Genomic DNA, 15,447 nt, shown 5'->3' on the forward strand with positions numbered 1-15,447 from the left:
CAGGGGTGAGGGTCGGTGTGTGGCCGATGGACTGAGTCTGTGGACTGAGTCTGCCCATCCCCCACCTGCTCTTGCATGGATGGGTGTGTAGCGTGGACCTCTGAAGGACCGCAGGTTAAAGGCAGAGTTATGAGGAGCAGTGAGGTTGAAACTTCAGAGGTAAAGGAAAGGCACCAAAATAGTACCAGTTCTGCAATTTCACCTTAACACGATATTTCTCAGATCTGCACGGACCAGCCTCCTGGGCAGGCAACCAAGGCACTTGCGTGGGGCTCTCCCCGCCATCCCCCCCCGCCCCTCCGCCCCCGAAGGGGCCTGTGCTTGAGGTAGAGTGCTCTCCAGCATCATCTTGAAATTCTTAGCAGTTTTACCTTTGAATTCTTTTATAAGGGAAGCCCCATGGGGCAGTGAAACTCCCACCTGGGTCTTGGAGCCTCAGCTGGCACTCAGGCTCATCTCCGCCCTTCTGCCTTCCCAGGAAGAGTGCCCTAACCTGGTGGCCTCTGCCCCTCCTCAGCCTGCCTGCAACCATTGCCATCCTTCCCTCCCAGGGCACTGGCACGTTTGCAGGAAGGGTGCGAGCCACGGGATCAGGCCCTGGCGCTGGTGAGCATCTGGCCTAGAGTCCCCGGTGCCAAGAGAGTGCCCCGTGACAGGTGAAGAAAGAGACTGGGAAAAGCTTTTCCCGCCTTTGAACAGAGGTTTCCATACAGTGCGTGGCTAGGCTGGGATCGGACATTGTGTTTGTCAGATCAGATTCTCCAGAGCACATCCAGGTGTTTCTGGTTCACAAAAGCATTTTTTAAAGTGAAAATATTGTGCAGATTTATATTCATTTTGCCTCTTTATTTATTTAGAATAAAATTGATGCACACCCACAATATGTTTCTTGCAGAGAACTTGTAAATAGTTCTGGGCCTCAGACACCTTTTATCTCTTTATTTCAGAACACAAACTTGAACATTATAAAAGTAAGCCAATGGGTAATTTTTAAACCACGAAACAAAGAATTCTAAACATCAGGTCATAAAAGCACTTTTTTGGTCATGTAATGAAAGTCAGTTTAAGGCTACATTTTCATACATATATGATCCCCATATTTTTTAAGTTTTGTGCATAAATCCCAATTTTTCTTACCACAGAAATTTGTTAGCTAAAATGAAATATTGAGGTTCTGCGATTATGGATTACAACAAAAGGAATTCTTCAGTAGGAGAGGGCTGAGAAGCACTGGAGAGAGTCTGAGCAGGGCCCCAACCCCTCACCTCAGCACCAGATGAAGAATCCCTTCATCACACAGCTCTCAAGTTGGAGCGCGAGATCCTATCTCCCCGGAGTGTCCCAGGGCCATCTATATGGAGCCAGCCACTCTGGACCAGCCAGTGTGAATGGGTCGGCTGGGAGGTCACAATCTGTCACATTTGGCCATGAGCAACTCACTCAGCTGCCTCACTGAGTCAGTTATTGATCAGGAAAAAGAGCTTCAATGTAGTGTTGCCAACGGGGAAACATCTTAAACCATTAAATAAATAGTGACCGGATCATAGGCAAGATCCATAAACTGTGTCATTCTCAGAGTGTACAAGAGGCATAAAAACGTTGAATTTAACTGGGCATCAAGCACATAGCAAACCTGCAAAGAGGAATGTTGTTTGCTGCACATAACTGGGTTCTGGGACAGCATACGGAAGAAGCAGTCACCTGTCTTAGGCACAGCAGGAATGTGTGCAAGTGTGGCAAAGGGCCATGAGGGGCAGGGACTAAGGGAAGGGGGTGACTCGGGCTGGTTGAAAGGACTCCTGGCAGACGACAGCTGGGAAAGGGGGCTGGGACAGAATCGGGACCAGAAAGCTGAGAGTGAGAACCATGCCATCATGCCCCATGGGGTCAAGGGCCCCGTGGCCCAGTGGAGGGCAGTGTAGAGGGGAGGCAGGGTCCTCAGTGTGTCACTGCTGTGTGCCAGCCGACATCAGTGGCCTCCGTTTCGTCAGAGCCAGAGCTCGTGTCCATGTAGACACCCAGTGTCTGCCCGTCTGAAGACTCTGCAGATTTCAGAAGCATGGGTGGGCGTGTTTTTTCGCATGGAAAGATCAACCTGTCTGTGAAATAACAGACAGAAATGTGGGGGTATCACCTGCCACGTCTCCCAGGTAAGGCTATTTCTGCAGGTGCTGTCCCATCCAGAGAGGCAGGGTCCCAGTTGGGGATGGTGAGGAATGTGCAGCGTGGGGGCTCCTGTGGTTAAAGAGCATTCAGAAGAGATGGGGTTTGGGCTGTTCTGGCAAAAGGTGGACCAGTGGCCTGCACAGTGCCTGCGTGGCCACGGCGGCCGGCAGCTGTGCGGTGGTGGCATGGAATCTGCTCTGACCTCCAAACACCGGCTGCTGTTGGGATAGCAGAGCCTCCCGCGCTAAACCAGATAGGGATTTCATGCCTGTATCGCTGTGCGTCTGTCATGCTCCAGTCGGCCAGGCCTTCCTGCAGCAGGGCTCAGCCTCTGTCTGCTGCATGTTAATTTCCCTCACTTCTCTCCATGGGGCCCAGCCTGGGCAGTCTGCGGAGGTTCAGATTTCCCGATCACCTGTTCGGGCACGCTTCTGATTTCCTGCACATTTCATCCCTCTCCTCCGGGAAGTGTATGTCTGCTTCGGGCATCTGCCTCATCTTCCTTTGTGAGCACCGCAGCAATGAATTCCTTTAATGTTTTAGCTACGTTTATGACTTCTGTCAATAAGTCCCTCAATGCTTACCTCTCAAAGACTGCACCACTTCCTCCAGTGACCTCCTGCCCCGTGTGCTCTGTGCCATCCTTGTCATTAAGCCTAACGTCTTAGAACATTTTCCTTTCATTCCTGTGTGTGTGTGCGTGTGCATGTGTGTGTGCGCGTGTGTGCACGTGTGTGTGTCATGCTCTGCTCCTCTCCCCCTGTGCTTGGCATCCTTCTCACATCTCGTGTTTCTCTCTTCTACCCTTGGGTGCCTCTTTGCACATCCTCTGTGCCCATCCGCAGGGCTTCCTTTGTCATCCTCTCACACTTAGCACTAGATGGCAGACACGTCAGTTTGTCTTCCAGCGCGTCCACCTCGTCCTGGTCACCTTCAGCTGTTTTCATTCATGTGCTTCTGCCCAGCACCTGGGCCAAACGGTGCTTCTTGGCTGTTTCCTCATGTGCTTTCATGGAAGTCTGTCACCAACTCCGCAGTCGTGTGGTCACTGGGCCCACCTGCCTCGACTGCTGATCGACTGAGCTGCTCCGGAGGCAGACATCCCTCCCCGCCTCCCCTTTCCGGAGGAGGTTAGAAACTGGGCTTTGTCGACAACACCACTCATGTCAAGGGACCCGAAGCTTCAGCTGCAGTGCCTGTCACGGAGCAGCCACGCTGGTTCTGATGCTGCGCTGCTCACGCCCCTTCACTTCATCTCCTGAATTCCCGTAGCAAAGTGAAAGCTCCCCTTAGAGAGCAGGCGGGGCCGATCAAGGACGGTCTGCACCTATGAAAATCATTGTATCAAAGAGATAGAAGTGAAGCCCGTTTCTTTCCGTGGCCCTTACGAAAACCTGAGTTTGAGAGCAAGTTTTGGTGTGATTTTTTTATATCGGGCATTGAGCTCCTGGGCACAGCAGCCCCAGGGCTAAAAGGGACTGTAGGAAACACTCACTCTGCAGTGCGGACAGTTCCTGCTCACGAGAACCCACCTGAGGGCCTTTGCCGAGTCAGTAACACAACTGAAGATGGCATTGACAGTCAGGCAGCTCTCAGGGCTCCATTTACTTACCGAATTTCTGTGGCTGAGGGGAGAAGCGGGTCGTATTTATCTTTATATTCCCGGCACCTCGCATGGGCCTGGCGCGCGTGTGTGTAGAGCACCTGCTGGCTGAGTGAGTGAGTGAATCACTCGGTCTGTCTGTCCATCTCTCCCACCCCCACCACTCAGCCAAATAAAGGGAAGACGCAGTAATTCAGCTTGTCGAGAGACTGTGGCATTCAAGGCTGAGTTTCTGTTGTCAGTGGAGTCTCTTAAACCAGAAACTTTTGTCCGTGGAAAAATATGTATGCCAAATACCTCGGCATCTCCTCATTCAGGATAATAATAATAAATTATAATAATAATAAGTTACAACTGTTATTTACTGAGCACTTATTATGTGCCAGGCCCTATTCCAACCCCTTGTATTTATTACACTCTGTAGCCCTCAGATGTGAAATAGGAGCTGCCCTCACTGCATTGTGAAAATGGGGAAACTCAGTCCCAGGTGCTGGCAAAGATAAGGCGCGATGGGCAGTTCTCACCAGAGCCGCAGGAGTATAAATGGATACAGTCCTTTTGGAGAAGTTTTCTACCAAAGTTGAATATGTGCAGCCTACCCTATGGCTGAGCATGCTCACACCTTTGTGTAGTCTCTGAAGGCATGAAACTAGTAACGCCGCAGAAGTGAGCCCAGCTCTGCCTGGCCCGTATCTGAGGCAGACCTGAGTGAGCAGGTGGGGCCTGTGGGCAGGCCTGGGCACCCAGACATAGGAGAGAAACAAGGAGGCCCTTCCTGGGGGGTTGCAGGTTCCCTGCCTGAGAGAAATCAACCCAGTGAAGAGGGCCTTAGTTCTAGAGACATTGCGAATAGCAGTCGATGGACCAGACCCAAGTGCAGAGGCGTGAAGTGAAGCAGGGCTGGTGTGGACAGATGTGTAACAGATCCGGGGGGGGGGGGGGGGGCTCACCTAAGAAAGGGGTCCAGGGAGCAGGCCCGTGGGAATTGGGTGGAGGTGAGTGAGAGGGCGTGGGAGGGTTTGGGGGGGCTGGGAGGGTTTTGGGGGGCTGGGAGGGTTTGGGGGGCCAGGAGGGCTGGGGGGGCGGCAGACCCTCCACCCGCTCGGAGCTGCCCGCTGGCCCTTGGCAGGGTCCCCCCAGGAACCAGAGGCACCAGCCGGACAGAACGTCTGCGCGCAGCTGCCGAGCTGCCCTCCGAGACCACTCAGCAGAGCCTGAGTGAGGCCGTGTATTCACACGCTTATGTCAGGCCCGTGAGGGCTGTGGGCTCCCAGTGCTGTCCTCGTTCCCATAGCAACAGGCGGCTCTGGTGAAGAAAAAAATACAGCAAAACAGACTCTGTTTAAAGCAACGACCATCGGACCTCCATCCTGGACTGGTGATCGTCATTTCCCAGCCCCAGGTCCTGTCACACCCTCTGGCTCCCCAGGACCCCCCTCAGCTTCCTCTAGAGGAGGTTCTCCGAGCACCTTCAGGCGCAGCTGGTCATGTGCTGCCTCCTAAGGCAGAATTCCTAGGGGGTCAGCACTGGAACCGACACAGACATCCCACTGGCAGCCTCCAAAGATGCGGAGCCCCTCCCTCTGTGCACTCCTGACCCACGGAGAGCCAGTGCCAGCCTCAAACCCCTTCTGCCCGGACAGTGATGCGGAAGGGATGCTCCCAAATAAAACCTGCTCGGGAACAGGAGTCACAGAAACAACCGGGATTGAGAGGCGCCTGGGTGCCCTGTGCTGTGTACCAGAGACAGAAGTGGCATTTGTAGGGCCGGGCTGGGTGTGGGCCAGAGAGAGGGTGAGCACTGGAACCGCAGAGCCTGCACCTGTGAGTGTGCATAGCCGTCCTAGCAAGGGCCTCACCTGCACTTCTTGAGGGCAGAGCCCATGCCGTGGCCCCTCCGTGCCCCAGCGCCCAGCAGCCTCTCCATAAATCAGAGGGGCCAGAGCTCTGGTGCAGGGTTCTGAGGGAAATCAACTCTCAGGGCTCACTGGTGATGACCTGGATCTGAGGAATGAGGGAGAACAGGAGATCGCCCCGAGGCTGCAGTCCCCGTGACCTTGGAGAACAGCGGGGCTGTGCTGGCTACGAGGAAGTCTGGACGCCTTTATTGCAAGAAAATAAAGGATGAGGGGTAAAGGTGAGCCATGGAAACCAAGATAGGGATGTAAGGACTGCACCTGCAGATAATGGTCAAGGTCAGGGGCCTCGAAGAGTCAGGCTAAGAAGAAGGGTCTAGATTAAGTAAGCCTGAGAAACGGCCATATGAACGGGGCAGAGAAGTGGGGAAGGAGTGGAGGGTGATGGAGAAGAGTGTGGAGACCTTGGCACTGGGGCCAGCCTCACCCCAACCTGCTGTGTGACCCCCCAGCAGGTCATTTCACCTCCCTGGCTCTCAGGACCCTTGTCTTTGAAATAAGGCGAGTGAACTAGGTTCTTGCCCAGTGAGACTAAAAAAAGGCAGAAAAATATTTCACTTGTAGCATAATTATAAAAGATCCTCTGTAGGCATCTTTATACTTAAATGTCTATCATGAAAGATTTTACTGGGAAAAGAGGGAAATGACACAACAGCGAGTATATGTCCTTGTTCCGACACTCCTAGTCCTGTGCCTCTGGGATTGGAGCAGCAGTAATTCTGCACCAAACAGCTGGCTGGGAGAAGGTGCCCAGAGCCCGAGCAGGTGGGCGCCAGGAGCCGCTGAGCAGTGAGAGGAATGGAGACATCACTTGGGAGGATAAGCCAACCCGTGTCCCCGTGCTGAGCCAGCAGGTAGGAGTTGGGCCTGAAATGGCCTTGTGGCTGGAGCTCTTGCAGACAAGCCACCCATGCCCCCTGGGAAGTGAAGAACTTCCCACCTGCCCTCCCAGGGCGTGGGCCACAGCCAGGCTCTCGTGGTGCCCGTCTCAGAGAAGGGCCTTAGTAAGGCCACCCCTGCCCATGCTGCCTGAAACGAGAACATTTCCCTTTTTTGTATTTTTGTTTTTCCAAAATGAAAAGATACCTCCTACATGTCAGGGCCTAATGCGCTGAGTGAGCGAACTGCTCTCCCTGGAACTCCGGAGCGTCCAAACGTGAGAAAGGGAAGCAGGACTCCCCTGGGCAGCCCGAGGGGATGGTGTGGGAAAGGCTCCTTTTCCAGGACCTTCCAGGCAGTGGCATGCTAGCTATTTGTGGGTGCCCTGGCCTATGTGACTATGAGGAAGTGACATTGGAGAGTTAGGAAACTGCTGCCACATATGAGCAGTGTCACTAAGAAACCACTAGGAATGAATATTTGTGCAAAACTATTTGGGTGTCCTGTCGCCCTGAGCAATTCTGATGAGTGTGGCTCACAGTCCGGAAACGTCTCCCCAGGAAACAGTGGTTAGGGCTGTTCAGAAGTCCATCTGTAACACTTTGGTTTATAAAAAGGAGTGTTTTGTTGGAAACACTTGGTCTTCGTTTTTATTTGTTTATTTTTTAAAATATATATTTTTACTGATTTCAGGGAGGAAGGGAGAGGGAGAGAGAGATAGAAACATCAATGATGACAGAGGATCACTGATCGACTGCCTCCTGCACGACCCCTACTGGGTATCAAGCCCGCAACCCAGGCATGTGCTCTTGACTGGAATCGAACCTGGGACCCTTCAGTCCACAGGCCGATGCTCTATCCAGTGAGCCAAACCAGTCAGGGCTTGGTCTTCATTTTTAACAGGTTAAGCGCCAAGCCTGTTTTGTCTTCCTTTCTGTTTAGCTCACGATATCCGAGTTCACCGATATGCTGGCACACCAGTGACTGACCGGTCTGGACAGTGACTGACATGGCGCTTAACATGTTACAGAAACAAAAATGAAACATCCTGCAGAGGGACCCTTCTCCCGAGAGGGAAGTAAGAAAGATGTTCACATCACATCTCGGGATCAGTCACGGTTCCTGCACCTGAGGGGTGTGCGCTGCTGCCACGCCACGTGTGGAGGGAACACGGGAAGCCCTCGGTGGCCACCTCAGGAGCCCTGTCTTCGCATCTGACTTGCCGGCAGGCATCGTTAGCGCTAGGTCCCTACTATAAAGACACCCACCCAGTAAATGGAAGTTGAAAGCTTGGGTCAGAAATCCTATTTGTGCTGGTGGCAGTGAAAGCAGCCTGTGACAGTTACTCAGGAGAAACCAGAAAAGCCAGGTAGAGTCACTGATCACCATTTATTAAGTTTCCCCAATTTCTGCTGCAGTTCGCCGATGCTTAAGCTGACTTGGGACAATGAGCAGAGGCGCCTCTGCTTTTAAAGCCCAGGAAGGAACATGGACCAACGGCGCTTGGGGAGCCCTGCAGTGAAAGGCACTGCACCGGAGTCGGCCTGCTCCGAGAAGGGGCCGCCACGCTGTGGTCCCGCTTCCCAGGACTCACGGAGGAAAGACACCCGTGTCCAAGTCATGGCTCCTGGAGAGGCGCGGCGAAGCGATACTAAACAGCAGCTACGAGGAAGGGCACTAGTGACTCGGGCTGTGCGATTCATCCCCGGGACTACATTCTAAATTAGCAGGCTCCTCCCGGGGGACAGATCCAGAAGCCATTGAAGCTGGTTCAGCGAAGGTGCCCCTTTGTGAGCGGCGGCAATCAAACAGGCTAATGGGATACATGATTGCCGGAAAGGAGGAGGGAAGACGATGGGGGACTGCGGAGCGGTTCTGCATAAATCAGCACTGCGACGCTGCCCTGCACGCCTCATTCCCTCTCGGACATATCCTTTCCGAGGGGGACTGCAGGGAAGGTTCAGAGGAAAGAAATTGAGTCCCACAAGCTTCTGAGCGAAGAGAAAGTCAGGACTTGCCTGTTCCACCTGCAGGGAGGCCCACAGGTGCGCGTGGGAGGGGAGCTAGCGGACCTGGGGGGGACAGGCCACACGTTTCCAGATGGCGCCCCAGTGGCAGTGCGGACTCCTCCAACACCTTCCTCCAGCTTCCTGTGAAAAGAGCAGAGGTCGCACCGCTCACCACGTGGCCACCAGCGAAGGAGCCTCCCCCTGGGCAGCCGTACTTCCCACCTCTGCTCCCAGGAGCATTGTCAGGACCAGCCACCGGCCTCTCTGGGTGCCCATTAGCAACAGGTGTGCGTCTGCAGGTGCCCGGCTCAGAGGGCAGGAGCCCAGCCTGGTGCAGTGGTGATGGTGAGGCACAAGCCCCAGGATGCTCACTCTGGGGCCTGGCAGGTGCTGGCTCTGTCCTGGTGCCCTGTTGGGTGTGAGGCTGTTGGGCTGGAGAGCAGCTGAGAGGACGGAGCCAAGCGCACTTCCGGAGGGCCGAGCAGCCTGCCAGTGTGACCAGGTGCCGGGCCCAGACCTTCATCTGGAAGTTCTCCCTTTGTCCCTTCTCTCTGGGAAGCCACTCCCCTCCCTGTGCCTCCCAATTCTTTAAGGCGTCTCTTCCTCTCGGACCTTCCCTGACCTCCCCTTCCAGGCAAAATTAATTTCTGGTCACCGATCACGTGCTGTTACAGTTTTCTGTATGAGGCAGGCATCCTGGTACTGAGAGAGCACAGGCTTTGGAGCTGCTGGGCCTTGAGGTTGAATCCTCCCCTCTCCCCCGTGGGTGTGACCATGGGCACCTCTGCCCCGCCCTCTCCCCTCCTGGGCTGGGCAGTGTACACCCTAGTCAATATTCTTGCTCAATACGATGGTCAACGTTTCAAAAACAAAACCAGTGAAGGATCTCAGATGAGTACAGGTCCTGGGTGGTTGGCTGAGCTGGAACCCCCTGGGGCCTCACTGCTATCACCCCCAGAGGGTGGCACTGCCGCCTGCCAGTCTCCTCCCAGAGAACCCGGAATCACAGGGCCCCTTTTCTTCCTGTCAGTCTTACTGGCTCTGTTACCAAGTTCTGTTACTCTTCATTTAAAAATGACTCTTTTCCGTTTATCCCAAATGGTTAAATTCTGCCTTGGGATTTCAAGTGTTCTCCTGAAAATAAAAGGCCTTTCCCAGTGAGAGGCAACAGGCATTTATTTGAGATCAAAGAATAGCTACTCAGGAAGCATCTTCAGGCGAAGCCCAGTAATGTCCCAATCAGGAGACAGAGGCCCGGGGCTTACGGGAAGGGAAGGGGACAATCACATCCGTGGAAGGAAGGTGTCCTATTGGTGCTGATAACAGAACATAGTGATGCCAATGCTAAACAGTTCAAAATGCTCGGCCCCACAGTCCTCAGTGGGTGGGCACAGTATCTGCTTCCTTCTTATCCTTGCAGACAGTCTTGGGGCACAGCGTGGCGGGAGGTGCAGGGCAGAGGTTATTTCGCCCTGTTTTCACGTCTGAGCATCTGTGGCCCAGGACTGCCAGGCAGTGCCTCCTGGATGGCAGCTCTGCTCCATTTTAAAGTGGCTCCGCTGATGTTATGATTTTTTTACACAAGGTTTAAGTGTTTGTAGTCATCTGCTTTCTTTAGATGCATATTGTTTGCCACCATATGCATGCATTCCTTTCCTAATATTCTAAAGGAAGTCTCTCCTGCCCTCTGTGCCCTTTCCTGGCGCTGCCTGTCCTCAGCCTGCTCACTCTGACGCCCACTACACTCCCCACCTCTCCACTGACTCCAGGCCTCACCCATCTTTCCATTCGCAAGCACCCTCTCTCACATAGAATCTTCACCCCTCAGTTGCGTGACTTAATAAAGGTAGCTTTCCTGCGTGTTGCCTTTGAATCTCAGAGCCTGCTTGCCCTCCAGAAGTGCCAGGGGACCACACGAAAGTTAGCTGGGCCTTTAATGACACTCTTGGGGCTCAGGGGGTCTCTGACCGAGCGCGGCTCCAAGCCGCCTGGGTCCTCCTGTCTGGCCTTGCTTTCTGGTCACAGCGCCTCCCAGCGCCCGGGGAGCTCAGCAGGCAGGTAGCAGTGGGACTTCCAAGCACCTCCAGTTTCCCCAACTTAGATGGAAGGTCTGCCTGAGCCCAACAGTGTCGGGAAAATGGTTATGATTCTGGAGAAATATGCAGAGGAGAAAACCGAAACAGCCAGCGAGTTTTGCCGTTGGTATTGTTAGGTGTGTTGGGGAAAGCGGCCATTTACATTATTGAAAGATCAGTCGGAGGCCGAAAACCAGGTGACACAGGCTTTATTAGAGGAAAGACCTGCCAGGCTGTCTCACAAGGGAGAGCAGCAGCCCGTGCAGCAGTTACAACTCTTTTAAGGAGAATGAGGAAGGCACGAGGGCTTGGGGTACTTGGCGAGAGCTGGTTGGTTAGTCCATGTATATGTCCGTACAGGGTGTTCCTTCTGGGTTGGGGCCATATCACGTTTACAGTCAGTCATCGCCATTCCAGGGACGGGTGGGTTTAGTAATCACATTCCAGGGAAAGGTGAGTCTATCAATTATTATTTTAAAATGGTTGGTTACAGGCGCTGAAGGCGTGCCATCACCGGCTGGAGGAGTGGGTCTGAGGCGGGAACCAGGCAGCAGGAGTCAGGCCGTGGACACTTACTAAGTGCTCTGGGCAGACAGTGTCTTCCAGGCTTTCTTCCCGCTCAGTGGGGGCGGCAAGCCACCTGCCCCTCGGACAGCCTCGCTGATGGGGACCTTTCTTAGGTGAACCAGCCATTAGTCAGAGCCTCGCTACACTGAGATCTTTTATAGCTTTATTTTTCAATCCTGGATTTTTATTGATTTGTTTATTCTTGTGCAAGGCCCTGAGCGGGAGAAAGGACGGTATGCGTGGCCCTTGAGTCAGAGGGGCACCCACACACCAGCAGACAGAGGCAGGCGGACCGGGCCCTGGGGCAGGAGCCTGGAAGGAGGGCTGCGCAGAGCTCACCAGGAAATCTGGAGGCCGAAGAGCTCACAAGAGCACGGGGGAAAACCCATTCCACACTAGAGGGGAGCGCTCGAGGGAGGCAATGAGGACAGATGCAACTCAGTGCAGGGAGGATCCTCAGAGAGTACTGACAGGTGGAGTGGGGATCACACAAGTGGCCGGTTAAAGAGCAAGATGGGGCAGGATAGGGAGGCGGGGTCAGGAAGGGGACGGACGTGTTCAGAGAGACTGCACATGCTTCCCGGGCAGAGGGCGGGCCGTGTGCTCACTCTCAGGCAGCTCTGGGGGCAGAAAGTATCGGGTGACGTGAAGAAGCAGAGCTGTGTTTGGAGGGTTGCCGTGGCCAGCCTGTGGCGTGCTTGGAAAGAGGAGTGTTCATAAAGCAAGAGAGACTGTCGATAACCCGGCAGAGATGGTCTTGTCCCTCCTTCAAATGCTTCACGAGGGGGAAGCCGATGGAGGCGACCAGATGAATGTTGCCACTTAGGAGAAGATTTTCAAGTTTACCTGTGCCAGGCAGGCCAGAGCACAGGGCTCCCACGGAGTTAAAGGCCAGGTAAGAGCCTGCAGATGGGCCCAAAGAGAGAGTTTTGATATAGAAGGAAGAGAACAAGGAAAGAAAGGAAGGAGAGACCGGGCCAGCGCGAGCAGCTGCCACATGGAGCCCGCAGGAAGTGCCCTGGCGAGGACAGCAAAGGCCTGAGCTTTCGGGGAGAATCAGCTCACTCTGAGGAAACAGTCTGTGCAAATGAGGAGAGCAGACCGGAGATGAATGCCTCACTTAGTCTCAGAATTAGAGTTTGAAATGTGAAACAGTGGTAGATAAATGAATTGAAGTGGAAATATGGAAAAAATAGTGATGCAGGAAGGAAAGCACGGGATTTCTATTTTAAATATAATTTCACAGTTGATATTACATTTGTCTTCTCTGTGAACTTGATTCTACAGTAGATGGGGGGGGATGTGCACAGTGCGCATGTGTGGCCCTGCTCAAGCTGTGGACGAAGCCCCTCGACCCCCAGCTCTACCTCCTGAGCCCCCTACAGTCTCCTCTGCCTGGTCCTCCCTCGGGGAGAGTGGCGGGTGTCCAGCAGGCCCCTGGGGAGGGAAGGGGGGCCCCTCCCCAAGGAAGCATGAGGTCAGCATTCTCTGTGCTCACGGGGTGGCCAGGGGAGGGCCAGCAGCGTGTCCGCCCTGTGCGTCTCCTTTGCTGTCCCCACCGGCTTCAGGCGCCACCAGCCCTTTGCAGGTGTATCTGTAGAAACCAGCCACTCACTGAGGATCGGGTCCTAGCATTCGCAGGTTCAAGGACAGCTTTACAACAGGTTGCACCGTCTTATTGCCCATGGCCTTTGGTCGTGTGGGAGGAGCCTGGGGCCAAGGGCAGGAAGCCTCAGGGTACGGAGCGGGAGAGCAGGCCCTGCCCGGAGTTTGTCCAGATGCTTTGGTTCTGGAGCTTCCTCTGCCCCCGGCCCCCCAGCCTCAGTTCCTGTCACATGTCTGGCTCAGCTCGCCAGTGTCTTTAAGGCGCTCTCGGGCCCTCGGGACCCTCAGGAGCTGGACTCACCTTCAATCCCATTCCAGTCGAGGCTGCGTCTGCGCCCTGCTGCCCCCACTGACCTTCACCTCTGCCTCCGCTGGACCCTCCTCACCCCTGCTCACCCCTCGGCCTCCCCAGGGAGCTGTGCCAGTCCCCTCAGCAGGTCAGGACCTTCCGGGTGGGTCCCACCATCTAGACCTCACCTCTAACATGTGACCAAGGTGTGGCCCTTCTCTCTAAAGCGCGTCACGGAACACAGCGCCTCCTCTCGGCCTCTGCGGCCTCACGCGCGAAGCTCCCACCACTGGTTGAGGGAGCTGATCCCCCTCCGCAGTGTCCTCCCCAGGGTCCGGGCCGTCCCAGCACATACACTCCCCCACACGGTCTCCGTGGGGGACGATGCACAGGCCGGGCCTCCGGTCTTCATGGGGTGAGCGGGCCAGGGGGGGTCCCTGCTCCAAAGCCTCGCCGGCCGACAGCCCCATTCCTCCCCAGGTCCCCGCCTGTCACTGCCGTGCCTGGAACACTTCTACCCCTTCCCCTTCCCTCAGGCCCTGCCTGGAGGCCTCGAGTGCGTCTCCTGAAACGGGGCTGTGGGAAAACATGGAATCCTTTGAACATTTTACTAAGGTTGATAAGTAAAATAGTTCTTAAGTTTAAATAGTTATTTTTGTTAATATGAGATAGAAAAAAATAAACAGAAGGTGGAAGACAGAACTCACACAGAGCCCAGAACTGCTTCCACGGTGACGTGTAGGCAAACTGCCCCTGATCCTGGTTGGGGCAGGGACGGGGGCGGGGGGGGGGGGGGGGGGGGAGCTCCTTCGGTGAGGCATTGGCTGCAGGTTGGCCCAGGCATGGCAGGTGAAGTCCCCTCCCAGCATATAATTAGGCTCCCAGAGGAGGCTAGAGAGGGAGGGGCTGGTTTGCACCCTAGGAGATGAGCCTGGGTCCTCCCCTGGGGTGATACCTTGTGGCTTTTTTGTAAGTAGCAACTTTATTGAGATAGTTCACATACCATACAAGTCACCTATTGAAAGTGTACAACTCGGGGTTTTTAGCATCTTCACCACCAGTTCCATAGTCCACGTTGCCCCCTAGACTTAACCCAACTGCCCAAAGCAGGAAGTAACTAACAAGTTAGAAAGAGCTCCGGAGACAAAAGCAGCCAACATCAGAGGGAATCCAGGCCTGGTGCCCAACTGCATGGTTCACCTGCTTTTAGCCTGACTGCGTCCCAGCCTTCCAGCGGCTGCTGGGCGTCTGCACGGGGCAGGCGAGCAGGACGTCCTCCCGCTCCCGGTGGCAGCCCCAGGGTGGACACTGACCGTCACTCACGGCGTTTGCCTTCTCCCACCAGGTGTTCCACTGTGTCCACTTCGAGTGTCCGGAGCAGCAGAGCAGCCTGAAGGAGGAAACCAGCGAGGAGCCGGGGACAGGGGACACCAGCCCGGCCAGTCAGCCGCTTGAGCCCCGCGCCCTGCAGGCCCCCGGCGGCAGCTCCCTGCCCTCCAGCCCGGCCTCTCGCTCATCCGGCCGGCAGCACCAGTAACGGGGCTCTGGTGGGCAGTGACTCGGGGCACCGTGTCCCCAGCAGGGCTTTGTCACTGCCCCGCCCCTTCCTGCAGGGAGCAGACCCAGCTGCAGAGACAGACACGGAGCAGGTTTGCTCCCAGGACGGGAAGGGGCCGCTTTGTTCTCCTCAGTTCGTTCCAATCAGGCTGGTCTCCAGGGGGAGACAATGGCCTTCAATCTTCATCAGTCCGGCGTTCACACCCTACCTCTCCAGTCTCACCAGGCCCAGAGCAGGCGCGAGTGGGCGGGCAGGGGGCAGACCGGCCTCTCGGACCTGGGGCGCCCTTTGAGAAATGGGTTTCCTTCATGTCTCCTCCTGAACACGTCACCCTGGCAACTGAATGGCTTTTTATTTCTTTTATCGTTACTCCCTGTCTGCGGAATCATAGGTGTTCGGGTCTTTTTGAAATGCTCAAACGGCGCTTGTTTTAACCCCTTTGACACTAATTGTCCTTCCTTAGTTTTGAGCAGTTAAGCGTGGGGCGCAGCGAGAAGCACGTGCCACCTCCCCAGGGCTGACAGGGACTCCTCCGAGGAAGTTCAGCAAAACACAGGCACTGAGCAGCGGGCACTGAGCAGCGGGCACTGAGCAGGGGCACTGAGCAGCGGGCACTGAGCAGCGGGCACTGAGCAGCCTGGCACTGAGCAGCGGGCACTGAGCAGCCTGGCACTGAGCAGCCTGGCACTGAGCAGCGGGCACTGAGCAGCCGGGCACTGAGCAGCGGGCACTGAGCAGCGGCCACTCACTGGGCTGCCGGGTCACGGACCTGTCTGTCTG

At 55.2% G+C, this 15,447-nt stretch overlaps 1 protein-coding gene across 5 annotated transcripts in view; it reads left to right on the forward strand.

Moving 5' to 3' along the window:
- The window catches only part of BTBD9 (BTB domain containing 9), a 441,592-nt gene extending 426,581 nt beyond the window's left edge, over positions 1-15,011 (forward strand). For all 5 annotated transcript variants that reach the window (XM_036317334.1, XM_036317337.1, XM_036317336.1 and 2 more), the window contains one exon: positions 14,455-15,011. In XM_036317334.1, the coding sequence (XP_036173227.1) occupies positions 14,455-14,646 (192 nt within the window). In that variant the 3' untranslated portion in view covers positions 14,647-15,011. The remainder of the gene's footprint in view (positions 1-14,454) is intronic.
- The last annotated feature ends 436 nt before the right edge of the window (positions 15,012-15,447 follow it).

The sequence above is a fragment of the Myotis myotis genome, unplaced genomic scaffold (assembly GCF_014108235.1).
Source record: "Myotis myotis isolate mMyoMyo1 unplaced genomic scaffold, mMyoMyo1.p scaffold_m19_p_7, whole genome shotgun sequence".
Classification (NCBI taxonomy): Eukaryota; Metazoa; Chordata; class Mammalia; order Chiroptera; family Vespertilionidae; genus Myotis; species Myotis myotis.